This window comes from Urocitellus parryii, chromosome 2, assembly GCF_045843805.1.
Source record: "Urocitellus parryii isolate mUroPar1 chromosome 2, mUroPar1.hap1, whole genome shotgun sequence".
In the NCBI taxonomy this organism is placed as follows: Eukaryota; Metazoa; Chordata; class Mammalia; order Rodentia; family Sciuridae; genus Urocitellus; species Urocitellus parryii.
In genome coordinates, this window is record NC_135532.1 from 100,792,506 (window position 1) to 100,810,299 (window position 17,794).

The following is a 17,794-nucleotide window of genomic DNA, read 5'->3' on the forward strand; positions in this document are numbered from 1 at the left end:
CTTGAAAAAGTAGGTTAAAACCAAATTATGGAAGCCTCTAGAGTCCTAATTATTAATTCTTATCTGTCAGAAAATATGGCGCAAAGATTTTAAGTAAAAGAATTACAGTATCAAACAGTTTTCTTAGGGAAAAGTAATCAGGATGAAGAATTGAACATGTGGATAAAAGAAAAAATAATTTATATTGGTCAGTATTTTGTTTCATATATAGATGATAAAATTTTATTCATATTAGAAGTTGATGTTACCCCTTTTTAAATAAACCCTGCTTTATATACTTATAAAAATGTTAGCATTCAATTTAAATAGAATATGCATTAAAATTATCATTACAATATGTAACTATCTGGTACAATAAAGCTTCACATAAAAATGAAAATAAATATTAAAATGAAATTATTAAAATTGTAGATAAAAACCCTTTATCTTTCTGTTACTTGTGTTTCTACATAAAGGTGAGAAGCAATAAAGTTAATCTCAAAAATTAGTATTTCTGTAGCTTACCAATGTTTCTATTAAAATATAATGATAAAATTTTCAAGCTTAATGGCTAAAGATCACTTTATCTCTTTTTAAATTATACATATATAATTCACAGATTGTCACCCTTTGTTTTAAATAACTGGGAATTCAGTATTTACCATTTAGAATCATGCCACTACTTCATGATCTTCCCTCAGCATATAAATTCCAAGACTCTTGTACACATCAATTTGACAACATACATAAAAAGCAATAAACACTAAGCTCCTTTATGGACTGAAAATGAAATACAGATTAAATTTTTTTTTTACTAATGAAAACCTGCGTAAGTGCCACAAGTAATTATTGTTACATAAATTACCTAAATGACTGTCACACTAACTGGGAAAATGAAATAAAACAGTCAATTATCAGATAGATTTAACATAACATCAATCTTTGGTGACCAAAAAGTGCAAATTAAAATAGTGAAATACCAACTTTCATATTATTAGGTAATTTTAAAATACAAAATATGCAATTGCTAGCACTAGTATAAATGTGAGCATTCTGCTATACTTCTAGTGAAAGGTAAACTAGATTAAATCCTTGGAGAGGAATAGGGTATTTTTGTATTATACTGTTTAAAAAAGAAAGAAAGAAACCCGTTAGCTGAGCATGGTGGTGCATGCTTATCAGGAGACTGAGGCTAGAGGATCCCACCTTCTAGGCCAGCCTCAGCAACTTGGTAAGACCCTGTCTCAAAATTAAAATGAAAAGGGACAGAGACATAGCTCAGTGGTAAAGCACTTGTCTAGCATGTGCAAGGCTCTGTGTTCAAGCCCTATTACTTCTACAAGACAAAACAAAATAAACCCACTATTCTTTAACCAAATAATTTCACTTCTATTATTTTAAAATGAAAAGATACATAGAATATGTATGAATAATAATATGTATGAATACATGAATAATGACTAATAATTTTGATAGTAGTGAAGAATATAATACATACTCAAGGAATCGTCAAAACAATTATGGTTTATGATTATAATGAATTACTAAGAAGTTAATAAAATAATGCTCTTACAAAATACTTAAGATATCTCTTGAGTAAATGAGAAGAGATAAAAGAGAGTAAAAAAGGTTATAAAAGATCACCCTTTCTTTTGTCAATTACTCTGCAATAAAATCACATCTAAAAACTGTAACAAGGCAATAAAAATCCTCTTTTGTATCTCCTATTAATACCGGTCAACTTATTGAACACAATCTAAGGAATATGTTACTATTCAACAAACTGTCTTTCCCAATGCTCTTTACAAACCAAACCAAATCAAAAACCTTATAGAATAAAATCTATGGTTTCATGATAATCAAGAATATAAGGGCTGAAGATATAATTCAGTGGAAGAGTGTCCTGAGCAAGTATATGACCCTGGGTTCAATCTGTAGTATCCCCAGGGGAAAAAAAAAAAGTGTCAATATGTACACTAAGACATTCCACATAGGTTATTTACTATCTCTTTTTATGCATGAAACAAAAAGAAAACAACAAACAAAAACACTTTAAATTTACCTGCATTGCACTTTTCCCCAGTTTCACCACTTCAAATAATGTGACAGGCTCCCCTTCACCATTCTGTTGAGGATGCCCATTAGCTCTTCCACGGCCTGTTCCTCTCACTCCAGCTTCAATTCTGCTCTTCTCTCCTGGAGATTTTCGAGGTTTCTTATTTGTAGACTAAATTAAAAGATTTTTAAAATGACATTAAATGCAGGCTTACTTTTCACTTTATAATAGAAAAATTAAACATACTGTCAATCACTGGTGGTTTAAAAAGTGCAAAATAAGATAACTCCCTAACAAAAAAAGTTTTACATATTGCTTTCAACAACAAAAATATAGTGTAAACAATCAAACCTAAGTTTATACATATGAGATATGAAAACAAAGTTTAAAAACTAATTAGATATGATATAAAACAATAATATTTTAACCATGCTATATTTTAACCATGCCTACTCTTGACATGTCCTTCATTATGCCATCCTCTGCCTCAGAAATCTTGTTCAATAAAATACTTCTGGGAAATACCATTTATTCAACTCTTCCCTATTGAGAAGTACTCAAATATTTCTTAGTCATACAATGAATACAGAATGAACATATTTGCAACTATTTTAGGTACTGGGAATACAATAATAAAAAAAAATAGAAATGTTCTTGCCTTGATGAAGTTTACATTTTTTTAATTAACATACCATCCCCTTCCCCCAATTATTTCTTAAGTTAATACTAGTTACACCCTATCTATGTCTCATCTTTAGAGTCAAGGGTAATTTGGAAAAACAGTTTGTGGTCATTTCATCCAGTTCTATAAATTCTATTCATTTCTATCTATATTAATTGCATGGTTGGTGCTTCACCAAATACATCAACGACATCAACATTGCTAAATGCAATAGAGATTCTTAAAACTCTCTTTAACAGTCGACATGATTTTCTTCCTTATCTTTCAGATACCTTTTCCTTCCCTGTACCATATTTTTTAAATGTTAGTGTTACCTAGAGGTCTTTCCCATGCATCTTTTCTTCTCAATCAAAATATTTTCTTTTGAGTAACTTAATTCATTCTTACTATACCGTGTTCCAATTATCTAATGTCCCTTTTCTCCAAATCCACTCTTATTTGTCTTGTTTTGTGATTCTGGATTTGGACCCTGGAAACATTACTTTTATACCATCTACTGCAGTATCAGGCATTAAAAATAGAGGGCACTGGAGGAACACTACAAAAGATAAGATGGAGGGCTTCTATTCATGGTTACAGTACCTGCTCCCTGTATTTGGTTATTACTGTGTACCTCAGTAGTACTCTCTTCACTTCTCTTAACAGTTTATGGCCCTAAAACCAATATTGTGGGTGGGTGAATACATATTAGGTCATTTGATTATTGTTTAAATAATTTTATTCCAAGGTCAGTTTTAGATTTACAAAAAAAAATTATGAAAATAGCACAGGAAATTACCATATATCTGACATCTAGTTACCCTTCTTATTAACAACTTGTATTTGTATAGTATGTCTGGTACAAATAATAAATCAATATTGATATGCTAATAAAAATGTATACTCTTTATTCAGGTTTTCTTATTTTTTGTCTAATGACCATTTTCTGCCCTAGAAGCCCATCCAAGACACCATATAATATTCAGTCATCATGTCTTTACTCGAGCTTCTCTTTTCTGGGAAAGTTTCTTAGCTTCTCTTGTGTTTTGATGACTTCAGCAGTTCTAAGGAATACCAATCAGGTATTTTCCAAAAGATCCTTCACTTGGACTTGTCAAGCATTTTTAATCATTACTAGACTAGGATTATGACCTTGGGGGAAGAAGACAGAAAAAGTAAGGCATCATTTTTATCATCTCATATTAAGGATGCATTAACTTAACATTAAATAACATACATTATTAACATGACATATCATTGTTGATGCTGAAGTTAATCAGTTGTCTGTTGTAGCCTTAGTTAGGTTTCTCCACTATAAAGTAACTTTTCCTCCCTTTATCTTACTGTACCCTTTGGAATAAAATTACTACACATAGTTCACAGTTAAGGGGTAAGAAATTAAGCTGTACTTCCTTGAAAGTCAGTTTACATAAAATTATTTTACATTCTTCCACATCTGTTTTCACCCATTTATTTGATCATTTATTTATTTGCTCATTTAAATCAATATGGACTCATCAACATTTACTTTCTACTTTGGGATATAGTCTCATATCATTTTACTTTTCTTATTTTTTTTTATTTTTTAGTTTTAGGTGGACACAAAATCTTTTATTTTATTTTTATGTAGTGCTGAGAATCTAACCCAGTGCCTCAAGCATGCTAGGTGAGCGTGCTACCACTTGAGCCACATCCCCAGCCCCATTTTACTTTGTTTTTAAAGTTTTTTCAAGCTTGGTCATTTCAGTTGAGTGTCCATTTGATATTTCCCTATCACTGTGTGTGGGGGGGGGGGGGCGGCGGGTATTTTGTTTTTTAATCTTTGAATACTTAAAGCACCTAAAAATTGCTGGACTCTCACCTTGTATATTTCCTAGCTCAATCCTAAAATTAACCAATACTACAAAAAGACATGGTTCCTTTTACTAGAGAATGATATTAGAGATGAAAATCTGCAACACTAGGTTTGGCCTTTTGCTACTGAGGTATCTTTGCTTCTAGGCCCTGAGATGGACAGAACAAGGAAATACATGTCCAGCATATTACAGATAACAAAATTCATTCACTGTATTATAAAGCTATACAGGCTCTGACAAATGCATAGTGTTCTGTATTCATAATTATGGTATCACAATGGAGAGTTCTACCACCTTAAAAACCCCATATGCTAGCTAGGCAGGGTGTAATCCTATATTTCCCTGTAATCACAAATTTGAGGCCTGCCTAGGTAGACCCTGCCTCAAATAAAACTTAAACTTTACCCATTCAACCCATTCCCTTGCCACCACTAAATTTTTTAAAGAATCTTTGTTATAGTTTTTTCTTTTTCCAGATATTCATAAAAAAGAAATCAAACAGTATGTACCCTTTACAAACTGGCATCTTTCATTTTAACAATATGTATTTTAAGAATTATCCATGTCTTTTAATGGCTGAATAAGTGATTTTCTTTTTATTGCTCAACAATATTCAATTGTATGGACACATTACATTTTGTTATCCATTTAAATAATGATGAACATCTTGATCACTACTGATTAACAATTATGAATGAAGCTGCTATAAACATTCACAAGTCTTTGTGTGGACATAATTTTATATTGTGTGTATATACATAATTTCACAATCAATTGTTAACACATTAAAGAGTACAACTGTTGGAATGTTCAGAAAGACTTGTTTCTTCTGAAACAGTCTTCTGATAGTTTCTTCTGAAACTATCTTCCAAAGTGGCAGTATCATTTTACATTTCCACTATTAATGAATGTGACTTCTCTGTTGCTTCAAATCCTTGTCAGGAAACTCATAGTGTCAGCTTTTTGGATTTCAGCAATTCTAATAGGTATATAGTGGTATCTCTCACTGCTGTCTTAATTTGCCATTCCGAAATGTCTTTATATGTCCTCCTAGAGTCATTTAAACACACAGAAATAAATGTGTGTACATCAATGTTATCTATTTACTTTTGTTTGTGCAGAGTACCGCAACATTCTATTTTCACTATTAATATATATTGTACTCAATCTATGGAAGTCTTGATTCTTTCTTGAATGCTGCTATATTCTAGTATACTAACTTATCTATCCATTAACCTATTGATAGACATTTTTGGGGGGCGGGGGGTTACCAGGGATTGAACTCAGGGGCACTCAGCCACTGAGCCACATACCCAACCCTACTTTGTATTTTATTTAGAGACAGGGTCTCATGGAGTTGCTTAGAGCCTCCCTTTTGATGAAACTGGCTTTGAACACACCATCCTCCTGTCTCAACCTCCAGACCTGCTGGGATTACAAGCATATGCCACCATGCCCGGCTTGATAGACATCTATTTTGCTTCCGTTGTTTTACTATGACAAATAATACTACAACAAATAAACCTATGCAAGTGTAAGAATGTTTACATATACCATACTTCAATATACACAGTGTATATGCAATACAAAGAAAACCTCATGGGGAAAAAGGGTTAAAACAATCATAGATCTCATCTATTGGCTTGTTAGTGTTAGTTATAAAGGGAGAAAGGAATATAAGAAATTTAAAAACAGCTTCTTCTAATTAGGGCCTATCTATATTTTATCTATATTATCACAAAAACAATTTTCCTACTACATAAAAGAAACTTTACTACACAGTAAAAGAAACAGAAAGACCCCCCCCAAAAAAGGTGTTATTCAGAATGACTGTCCCTAATATATGAATAGTAAAGGATAGAGATAATCAAAAATCAAAAGAGCACATGCAATCAATTAGCTTATATTTTAGAAGTATGATTTTGCAGTTCTGAAAACTCTGAGGAGTTTTTCTCAAGCTTTTCTGAGAAAGCTATTTATTCCATGCAAATCGAGTTTCTTTCAAGCTTACAGAAAAAGACATTTTTAAAATAAGAATTTTAAAGGTGAAGCTGTAGCTCAGTAGCAGGGTGCCTGCCTACCATGCGTGGGCCCCAGTTTGATCCCTACACTGCCAAAAACAAAAACAAAACTTTGGCTCAGGTGAAGAATGCTTAGCATGTAAAAGGTCCTGATTTTGATCCCCAACTCTTTAAAAAAAAAATAAAAAACCGTGAATTAATGAATCTATCTCAATAATCTTAGTAACCTAGATAGTAACCAGTTTCTAGAGTTCTATTCTACCATTATCAGCCCTATCCTTGAATCTAGACCATTAGGTAGGAACCCCAAAACAGGCTGTCATACCAACTACATGCTAGCTCTAGCATAGGTGTAGCGCAACACAGACCCCTAAAAATTAACTAATCCTACAAGACATAGTTTCCCTCATGGAACATGAACAATGTAACTCCCTCTCCCCCCAAATATTATAACTTAGGAAATTATTCCATTAACAAGTAGATATCTGCCTCAACTTTGTGGGATGTCTAATTTCTATGTATTGTCTCATACATTTCACTTATTCTACCTTATGAAATTCATGTTTAAGAGAAAGTGCTAATTATATATAACTCCCAAATATGCATAGCCTGAATTTAATCAGGAAGAAACAAATGAATTGAAGAGCATTATAAAATGCTTTTGCTTATATTTTTCAAAAATATCAAGATGATAAAAATCAGAGATCGAACAAGGAACTACTGAAGATAGCAGACACTAAACATAATAAATGTATTTGGTTAGGTCCTGGACTAGAAAAATAGATGTAAAGACATTCTGAAACAACTATAAAGCTATGTGTATAGCTATTAATTAGATAATAATATTCTGTAAATATTAAATTTCCTGGTTTTGATAATCATATAATACTTACATAAGAGAATTTCCTTTCCTTGTTCTTAGAAAATACAACATGAACTATAGGGATTATGGATCATGATATCTGCAACTTATTTCAAATACATCAGAAACCATTTGATCCTTATTGCACACTACATTCAAAATAAACTCAAAAGAGATCTAGACCTACATGTAATAGCAGAAAAAACACGGGAAACTGAGCTTAGCAACAATTTCTTAAATACAAAAGCCACAATCTATAAAGGAAAATAATCAACAACTTCAGTCTTAATCAAAATGAAAGACTTTAAACACAGAAAAGCAATTGCTTCAGAATCATTTTTTTAAAAAAATCATCTTTCCCCCACTGAATTAAGACTCTTTATCATAAATCAGCTGACATATGTGTCTCTGTACTCTCTCACACAGATCTGTCATTGTGCCAATACCAATTTACCTTCATTACTGTAGCTTTACAGTAAGATTTAAAATCTAGTAGTGAAGGTCTTCCAGCTTTGCACTTCTTCCTTATTGCTTTATCTCTTTTTAGAGACACTGCATTTTTGTGGACATTTCAGAATGATCAATTTTCAAAAAAAAAAAAAACAATGGTGAAATCGATTTGGATTACAAATATATAGAGAAACTTTCTCAGAGCAGTTTGAGAAAAAAAAACTGACAATGTAAAAACAGCTATAAAACTTACCAAAAGGTACTTGATGACATTTAACATCAGAAAAATACCAATGTAAACAAAAATAAGACACCACACTATGCCCATCAGAAAGGTTAAAATAGTGCTACATGGATTACAATGTTTATGACAGCACAATTCCCAATAGTCAGGTTATGGAAGCAGGTGTTCAACAGAAAATAAAGAAAATGTAACATACATACACAATATAGTTCTACTCAATCATAAAGAAGAATGAAATTATGTCATTTGATGGTAAACTAGAGAACATGCTAAGCAAAATAAGCCAGACTCACAGTCAAAGGTCACATATTTTCTGTTTTTTGAAGAGAAAAAAGCTAAAGGGGAAAAAAAGAATAAAAGCAGGAAATTTTATGAAAATGGTGGAGTAAAAGTAGTGGGTAGAGGAAAAGGAAGGAAGGAGGGAAAGGTGAAGAACTGGGGAATAAAGCCTAACAAATTATGCTATATGCTTATTTATGAACATATCACACTGAGTCTTACTTTATGTACAATTATAATGCAGCAATGGAAAATATATAAATAAGTAGAAGGAAGACCAGAACAACAGAGGAAGAGGGATGAAAGGATAGGATAGAGGGAGAGTAGAGGGAAGTACCAGGAGATGAACTGGAACAAAATGTCATATGTACATATGAATATGTCTCAATAAACCTCACTATTGTGTATAATTATAAGGTACTTGAAACCTACTGATGATGATAATAATAATAATAAACAAAGGCTAAAATAGAAATGACTGATGAAATCAATTGTTAGTTTAAAAAAAAAAGGAACAAATGGACTTCCTCTATATTGCTGGCAGGATACAAATATAATCATTTTGGCGAAATGTTTAGAAGTGCTCAATTAATTTACACATACATATATCCTTTGAATCATTAATTCTATTCCTCAGGATATATGTGAACAAAATGCATACTAATATACATGTAAAGAATTGTACAAAAGGGGCTGGGATTGTGGCTCAGCAGTAGAGCACTCGCCTAGCATGGGCGGGACCTGGGTTCGATCCTCAGCACCACATAAAAATAAAGGCATTGTGTTGTGTCCATCTACACCTAAAAAATAAATATTTTTTTAAAACAAGAACTGTACAAAAATGTTTATAGTATCTTTTTTGCATAATAACCAAAAACTGAAAAAATAATGTCCATAATAGTAGAAAAACTAAATAAAAAGGAGTATTTTATACAATGGAACACTGGGAAGCATTTAAAAAGATCAAATAACTAAGAACACAAAGTTTCCTGTACAAACTAATGAATCAAAGTGGACTAAATAAAATATCATAAATACATTTACATAAAGTTCAAAAGCATGGAGAACTAGTCTTAGAAAAGGCAGAATAGCAGGTACACCTAGAAAAAATAGACTGAAAAGGGCATATGGATGCTTTTCCTAGAGCACTAGAAGTGGTCCACAATTGAACATTGGTATCAATGAGGGATTTTAGTATCAGTTTGTATTCAATTCCTTTATAGGGGGTAGTATTTGTATATATACTTTAAATGATCTCAAGATTAATTATAATGCCGAATACAATGTAAGTAGTTTCTATACTATATATTTTCCAAATACTTTCAATCAGCAATTGGTCAAATCTTTAGACAGAGTCCTCAGATACAGAGTGCCAACAACTGAATATATTGATTGCAATTATGTGAATTGCATAGAGTAAAAGTACCAGCACTTAATGCACATTTAAATTTCATATACTTTATGTAAAAATACAAACTCAAAAAAACTCCTAAAGATCCAAGTCCTCTAACACCTCCAATCATCATCAAAAAGAATACCCTGCAGCAGGCTGCAGGGGTACACACCTGTAACTCCACCAACTTAGGAGGTTGAGCCAGGAGAATTCCAACTTCAAGACCAGCCTCAGCAATTGAGTGAGACCCTGTCTCAGAATTTCAAAATAATAATAATAATAATAATAATAATAATAATAATAATAATTTAAAAGAATAAATGAGCTGAGGATGTAGCTCGGTGGTAAAGTGTCCTTGGTTCAATCTCCTGCAAACCCCACCCCCCAATAAAAGCCTTGGCATATCTGTGGATTAAAAGGATGATTTGAAACAAAGGCATTTTCTGATTTAGTTGGTTGTACTAAGATTGTGTTGCAGAGTGTCTTTAGGGTGGGTATCACATCTACATCTGGGGGTGGGGAGAGGGAGGGGAGGGGAAAGGGAAAAGGGAGAGAGAGGAGGACCTATGTGTATACCTTCAGCAAAAAATGCAGCAGACCTTACTTAAGAAATAGTTCAATTACTAAGTTTAAATATTTCACCCAATACACTGAATTGTTTGTACTTCATGTTTCATTTGTTCATTTTATTTATTCAGCATATATGTATTTAGAAGGAGAAAGAAAGGATTAAACACTCAGCAAAGCTAGGCATGGTGGCACATGCCTATAATCTGAGATAATTGAGAGGATGAGGCAGGAGGATCACAAATTCAAGGGCAACCATAGCGAGAACCTGCCTCAAAATAAAATTTAAAAAGAAATATTTTGTGATAATAAATGTGATTCAGCAACTTCCTAGTGAGTCTAGGCAAGTGATTTAATTCTCCTGTACCCATTTTCTTCATCTGATTTATGGGAAAAGTAGTATCTATATACTGATAGGAGACTTGTAAAAATTATATGAATAGTGATTGACACACAATACATGCTCAGAACATGTTGGTTATTGGGATTTTTACAGAATGTTAAACAGTGTTTTAAGAATGTGGGAATACTTTAAAACTAAATATATTGGTCCTCATGAACTTTACATCTCAGTAAAAAAGGGCAGACTACCTAATTCTGGATAGGTTGATGGAGCAGTTTTCACATAAAATATCTGATGATGATAGTTTATCACCTTAAAGCTTTCAAAGATACCAGGTGCAGTAGTTCATGCCTGCAATCCCAGCTACTCGGGAGGGTGAGGCAGGATAATTACCAGTTTTAGGCCAGCCTTAGCAACTTAATGGGACCAGTCTAAAAAACTAAATTAAATTACATAAATACATAGGGGTAGGATGTAACTCACTGGTAAAGGGTCCCTGGGATCAATCACCACCATGAGGGATAATTTACTTTCAAAGTTTTCATGATTTCACTGTTGCTTTCAGAGCACAAAGCAATGTGTTACACAGACTATTAAACAAATCATACCATAATCTTGTTTTTAATTTCTAAATAAAAGCAAATTTATATAAAAGCTCCCAAGAATACTAGAAGAACTGTTGTATATCCTTCACTGAGATTCCACAGTTATCATGTTGCCCTACCTCTTATACAATTTTTTTTCCTGAACCACTGAAAGATGTAGATAATGATAAACACCCTAAAGACACTTTGCAACACAATCTTAGTACAACCAACTAAATCAGAAAATGCCTTTGTTTCAAATCATCCATTTAATCCACATATGCCAAGGAAATTTATCACAATGTCTTTTACAAAAAAATGATCCACACTAAGATCAAACATACTTAGATGTCACCTCTCTTTATTTTTTCTCAATATGGAATAATACATCTATCTTCTTTAACTAATGACCTTGATATTTTTTGAATGGTGGCCAATTATTTTGTGGACTGTTCCTCATTTTAGTCTGAGTTTCTCCAAGATTAGATTTCACTTATGTATTTTCAGCAAGAATATCAGAGAAATGGCAGTCCATTCTTCTATGTGCATCCTTTATCAGAAAAGACATGAGGCAATCAGCCTAATCACCATCTTTTTGGGGGGATACTGGAGGTTGAACCCAGAGGCACTTAACCCTTGAGCCACAGACCCAGTCCTTTTTACTTTTTATTTCAAGACAGGTTCTTACTAAGTTGCTAAGGCTGGTTTGAACTTATGATTCTTTTTACCTCAGCCACTGGAGCTGCTGGGATTATAGGCATGCACCATCATCCAAGTTAATTTTAACATCTTGGTTAAAGAAGCATAGGCCTGATTTCTCTGACATGAAGTTACTTTCTCACTTTGTAATTTTACAAGTATTTTGTGAGATAAGAATAAAACTTGTAAATATATACCATCAGATCATTCATCTACTTGTTTTTGGATCCATCTGGTGTTTCCTGAATAACCTATTATTATGATGGCCAACAAATGGAGATTTTCTAATTCCATCCATCTTTCTACTTTTATTACTTGGCATTCCTCTTACGTATTTCAATGTGGACCAGGAGTTCTTACTTTATTCAATGGATTACAGTATATTTTTATTCTCAATTTTCCCCAGAAGAGTCTTCTTCAAACTGGCTTCTACGTTACTTTTATTAAGCCTCATAATTCGTTGAGCACATTCTTTATTTCTGTTACTCTTTCAGTAGTGTCTCTCTCATACACACACACCAACACACACTTGCACAAGCATGCACGCAAATATATTGCCTCTGTATCCATCTACATATATAGAAAACCCTAAGTCCACTGCTGATGCAAATATAAATCCAATACCAAGTTCGTTCTAGCTTTTTCCAGATTTGAATCCCCTTTTCCAACACTGAATACTTCCATTAATCCATTAATCTCAACACACTTATGGGCTCAATAATTTCATATATGATCAATTTTCTGATCCTCAAGGGACATCTCTCACTATGTAGTCAACCAGGCCAGAAACCTTTAATAAACAGTTTTAAAATGGAAGATAAAGGAAAACAACAATCTTTCGTCAATAATTTTTTTCTAAAAAATGTTTTTCTTAAAAGATAAGTACAAACAGAAAAGCAGACAAATTAAAAATGTCCACATGATGTTATCTTTAATCATTTAAAGGATTCCATAAAAGGATTTTAAAAGACAAGAGTCCATAAAACAAGACAGCACTTTTCTGATATTTCAAATTTTAAAGCCAGTTCTAAGAAATTTACTGTCTAGAAACACTTCTGTGACTATTCCAATCCCCAATGTTACCTTACTCACTCATTCCACAAAATATAATTTACTAGAAAATATTTTATCATTCATTGAACACTTTTATTTCTTTATTCATCACATATGTATCAGACACATAAAAAAGTTAATCTTTCTACCTGGCACCACAAGGCTTTCAAAGAACTTGTAGTACTTAAGATGTATGGTTCAGCATCCTAATACAATTTTGTAAACTAGTGGTGAAAAAGAAACAGTTGTGCTTATTGTATACTATAAACAATAGAGTAAGTAAAATGTCTTCAGCCCACAGGGCTAGTAATACAGAAATTAGACTTCACTGCTGCAGCTAATTTCAAAGGATACGATGAGGAAAAAAAAATGGTAATGACACTCTTAATGAAAATAAAATTGAAATATCTGAAACAAATCCTTCCCTGCAACATATTAAGTAACAAATTTCATAGAAAATATTATGTTTGCTTAGAAAGTCATAAGGCTAAACAACCTTCCATGCATCTTTAAGCAGTACAGAACAGTGAAGGAAGAAATAGAAGACAACTCTAGAAAATGGAAATATCTCCCATGTTCATGGGTGGGCAGAATTGATATTGCTAAAATGGCCATAACACCAAAAACCACAGACTGAATACAATTCCACCATGAAAGTATCAATGACATTCTTCACAGCTAGAAAACAACAGTCCTCGAATTCCTTTGAAAAGAATAAGCTGGGCGCAGTGATGCATGCCTGTAATCCCAGCAGTTCAGGAGACTTAGGCAGAACACTGTGAATTCAAAGCCAGCCTCCACAAATTAGTGAGGCCCTAAGCAACTTAAGACTCTTTCTCAAAATATAAAAAAGGTTAGAGATGGGGCTCAGTATTTGAATGTCCCTGGGTTTAATCCCTAGTACCCCCCCCCCAAAAAAAAAAGACCCAGAAGAGCCAAAGCAATCCCAAACAAGATTGATGCTGGTGCATCAAAATATTTGCTTCTCAAATTATACTACAGTAATAGTAACAAAAACAGCAATGGTGCTGGCATCAAAAAAGACATGAAGACCAACAGGATAGAAGACAGACAAGAAGACAAATCCAGAGTCACCAGATACTCTACAAGGTGCCAAAAAATATGGTAAAGATAGTCTTTTAAACAAACAAAGATAGTCTTTTAAACAAATATTTAGAAGAACAAAACTAGATTACTGTTTCTCACCCTGCACAAAAGTCAACTCCAAGTAGATCAAAGGCCCAGGAATTAAGCCAGAAACATGAAACTGGAGGGAACAGGCTCAACACTATACCACATCAGGGCAGGCACTGACTTCCTTAACAAGAACCCTACAGCTCAAAAAAAACAAGAACCAATAAGTGGGACAGCAGGAAACTTAAAAGCTTGAGCACAGCAAAGAAAACAATTATGACTGTGAAGAAAGAGCTTCACAGAATGGGAGAGGATCTCTGCCAGCTGCTTATTCAAAAGGGGATTAACATCCAGAATAAGAACTCAAAACACTTAACAACAGTAAAACAAATAACCTTATCTGACTTTATTCATAAACTATGAATGAGTATTTTAAAAACCCTTTTATCCAAATAAGGTAAATTAATATATTTGGAACAGTTTACTAGAAAATGGTTATATACATATAATTAAAAGATTAAGATATGCAGACAAACAGGTACAGAAAAAAAATAATCTGGGGCTGGGGCTGAGGCTGGGCTCAGCAGTAGTGCACTTGCCTGGCATATTGAGGCACTGGGTTCGATTCTCAGCACCACATATAAAGGTCTACAACAACTAAAAAATAAAATTAAAAAATTTTTAAAAATCTTTAAGAAAATACCTTTCATGAAACTTTGGTTTAAGATAAGTGCTGAAAGGAGTTAAGAAGGCAAAGATTATTTTTGGTATTGGTAACCAGGGAAAGTTTCACACACACATACACACACACACACACACACACACAAAAAGACCTACAAGTTGAGACTTACTTGTTTCATAAAATAGTAATATTAGTATTATAAGATAAGCACAGACGGAACTTAGAAAAAATGAACTCAAGAAGGTAAAAAAATATCATGAACAAGTGTTGGAAGTAGGAAAGCAAAAGCCATAGATAAAAGGACAAGAGAGATGAATCCTATTGGTTATGAATCAAGAAATACAGCAAAATACAGTGTAAGGTAGTCAAAATTAAAAAGCACTGCTTGCCATTTGAACAGGTAAAAACAGACCAACAAGACAGCATTAAAAAACAAAATACACTGAATTAGAAGAAAGAATAATAGTAGACAGGTAACAATGCAAATTCTAATAAAAATGAGACCTAAATACAGGAACTTGGGAAATATAAATATGGGAGATAGGTAAGTAAATGAGATATGGCATTTCATTAGATTTAAGAAAGTAACTCAGGGAGGGTCAGAAAATTGAATAGTGACTCAGGTTTTAATTCTGTGTTCCTGGGAGAACTGTGGTGGTCCTTAACAAACAAACAAATAAGTAAGTGGGTGGATGGAAGTCTAGCACTAATTAACTAGTCAGAAGGAAAAGTGAAAAATTAAGAAAAAGTCAATAAAGCTAGTTTGACAGAAGAAAAAGAGACACAAGTTCAACTGACAAATATAAATTCAAATGTACACAGACTTAAAGCTGTAAAAATTATTCTGTTGACGTTTTTGTTTCTTTGAAAAATAAAAATGCAAAGTATAGGTGCAGGAAATGTTAAATTTCACGAAACATAAATAACAAATATTTTTAAAAGTATTGAAAGCTTTACCACTTAAAAATTAGCAAAGATTTACAATCACTGTAAAGGTAAAATGGGGAATGCCATATATATTGCTCTATGATGGTAAATAATACACATCAAAATCTTTAAAAAGGGCTAGGAATGTGGATCCTTGGTAAAGCATTTGCCTAGCATGCAGGTGGCCATGAGTTCAAGCCTCAGCACCACAAAAAGAGTAAAAGAAAAAAGATTAGGAAAATAGGGGATATCTTTTTGACTGCTCAACTCCACTGTTAGGAATTTTAAACAAAACCAATGGCTTTACAGCTAAATTGATTTGTAAAACAGTTTATGTTAGCATCGTTTAGAATAGTGAACAATAAGGACTTGATTAATTATGGTACTTCTCTCTAGCCATTAAAACTAATTTAAATATGAAATTTACAGTATTCTAAATAAAAGCCTTAATTTATGATACAATTATTATAAATAAAATCATCTGTTAACCTATATCATACTCATTGTTTATATTTGTCTATTTATACATATAGAAGGAGAAATTTTTTTTAAACTGCATCTTTTTATTTACCTCTCCTACTCAGACTATGCCAATCTGAAAGTTGAATAAAGTTGAAGATACAAAAGTACTGCTCCTCATGTAATTAGGACAAAGGGAACAAAATCCTTTAAAAAACACAAGATCAGGGACATTTAAGATGAGTTAGTTATAGAAGTACTGACATATACGAAAACTAAAAGCAACACGAAACCACTGAATCCAAAGTTAGAAAAAATTTAATGTTTTTCTTTTCTTTTAGTCATCATTAGGGCAAGTGTTATGTCAATACCATTGTCCTCATTTTCATAACTGTACTATCATGATTATGCAGAATGTTTTTGATTTCTACAAAATTCATACTAAAGTATTAAAAGTAAAATAGCACTATGTCTTTAAAACAGTTCAAAAATAATAAGTATATAACATTTCATATACACTATATAGATATATTTACCCAGATGTGTGTACACAGAGAGAAAGAGTTGTACACAAGTACATGCACACAAAAAAAACAAAAATATGATAAAGAAAATGTAAAAAAGAAAAAGTTAACTTTTGGAAAATCTGTACAGAGTGTCTGGAAATTCTTAGAATATGTGTAAAATTATTTTAAAATAAAAGCCTTTTAAAACACTAGGGGAAGAAAAAAGTGCTGATTTACATTTACTCAATAAATATTTACTAAGCACTTAATAAAGGTCAGACACTAGTAAATAAATCACACAGAAAAAAAAAAATCAGTGCCATGGTGCAGGCTTGCCTTCTAGTTGAAGGAGACAGACAATAAGCAAATTAAGTAAGATGTACACAGTTGATCCTCCCTATCCAATACTGGATTCAACCAATCAATAACTGAAAATATGTTGTGGCTGATATATAGGATGTAGTTAGGTCTTCAATGGTTACATCTTTTCTGAACATGTACAGACTTTTCCCCTTGAACATTATTCTCTGAACAAAAGAGTGTAATAACCCTTTAAATAGCATTTATTGAATTAGGTATTATAAATTAATCTATAGATGATATCAAGCACAAGGAAATCTATATGTCGTTTATATGTAATACTACACAGTTTGGGTTTCTGAAGTAAACTTCACATATTTACTACACAGTTTTACATAAAAGACTTGAACATCTTGGAGTTTGGTATCTGACCTGGAACAATCTTCCACAGATACTCAGGGATGACTGTACTGTGTTGGATGGCAATTAAGTCCCATGGAAATAGGGAGTAAAACAGGTGTGCACAAATATAAACATGCAAAATCAGAAAAGGTAGCCAGGTTGGGATGAGAATTTGTAATGGTAAATACTATCATTAGGAGAGGGCTTAATGAAAAAAACGACCTCTGAGCAAGAACTGAAAGAAGGAAAGAGAGAAAGCTATATTGGGGAAAGTGGGGAGAGGGGCACACAAAAATTTACACTTTGAAACAGGACCTTAAGACAAGGAACAAGTCTG

The 17,794-nt window shown here is 32.7% G+C and overlaps 1 protein-coding gene across 3 annotated transcripts in view; it reads right to left on the reverse strand.

Moving 5' to 3' along the window:
* Positions 1-17,794, reverse strand: part of Stag1 (STAG1 cohesin complex component) — a 372,311-nt gene that overhangs the window by 227,370 nt on the left and 127,147 nt on the right. For 2 of the 3 annotated variants that reach the window (XM_077795277.1, XM_077795281.1), the window contains one exon: positions 2,042-2,206. In XM_077795277.1, coding sequence (XP_077651403.1) covers positions 2,042-2,206 — 165 coding nt within the window. Of the gene's footprint in view, positions 1-2,041; positions 2,207-17,794 lie in introns of those variants that run through there. The other variant, XM_077795278.1, reaches the window with a different exon arrangement.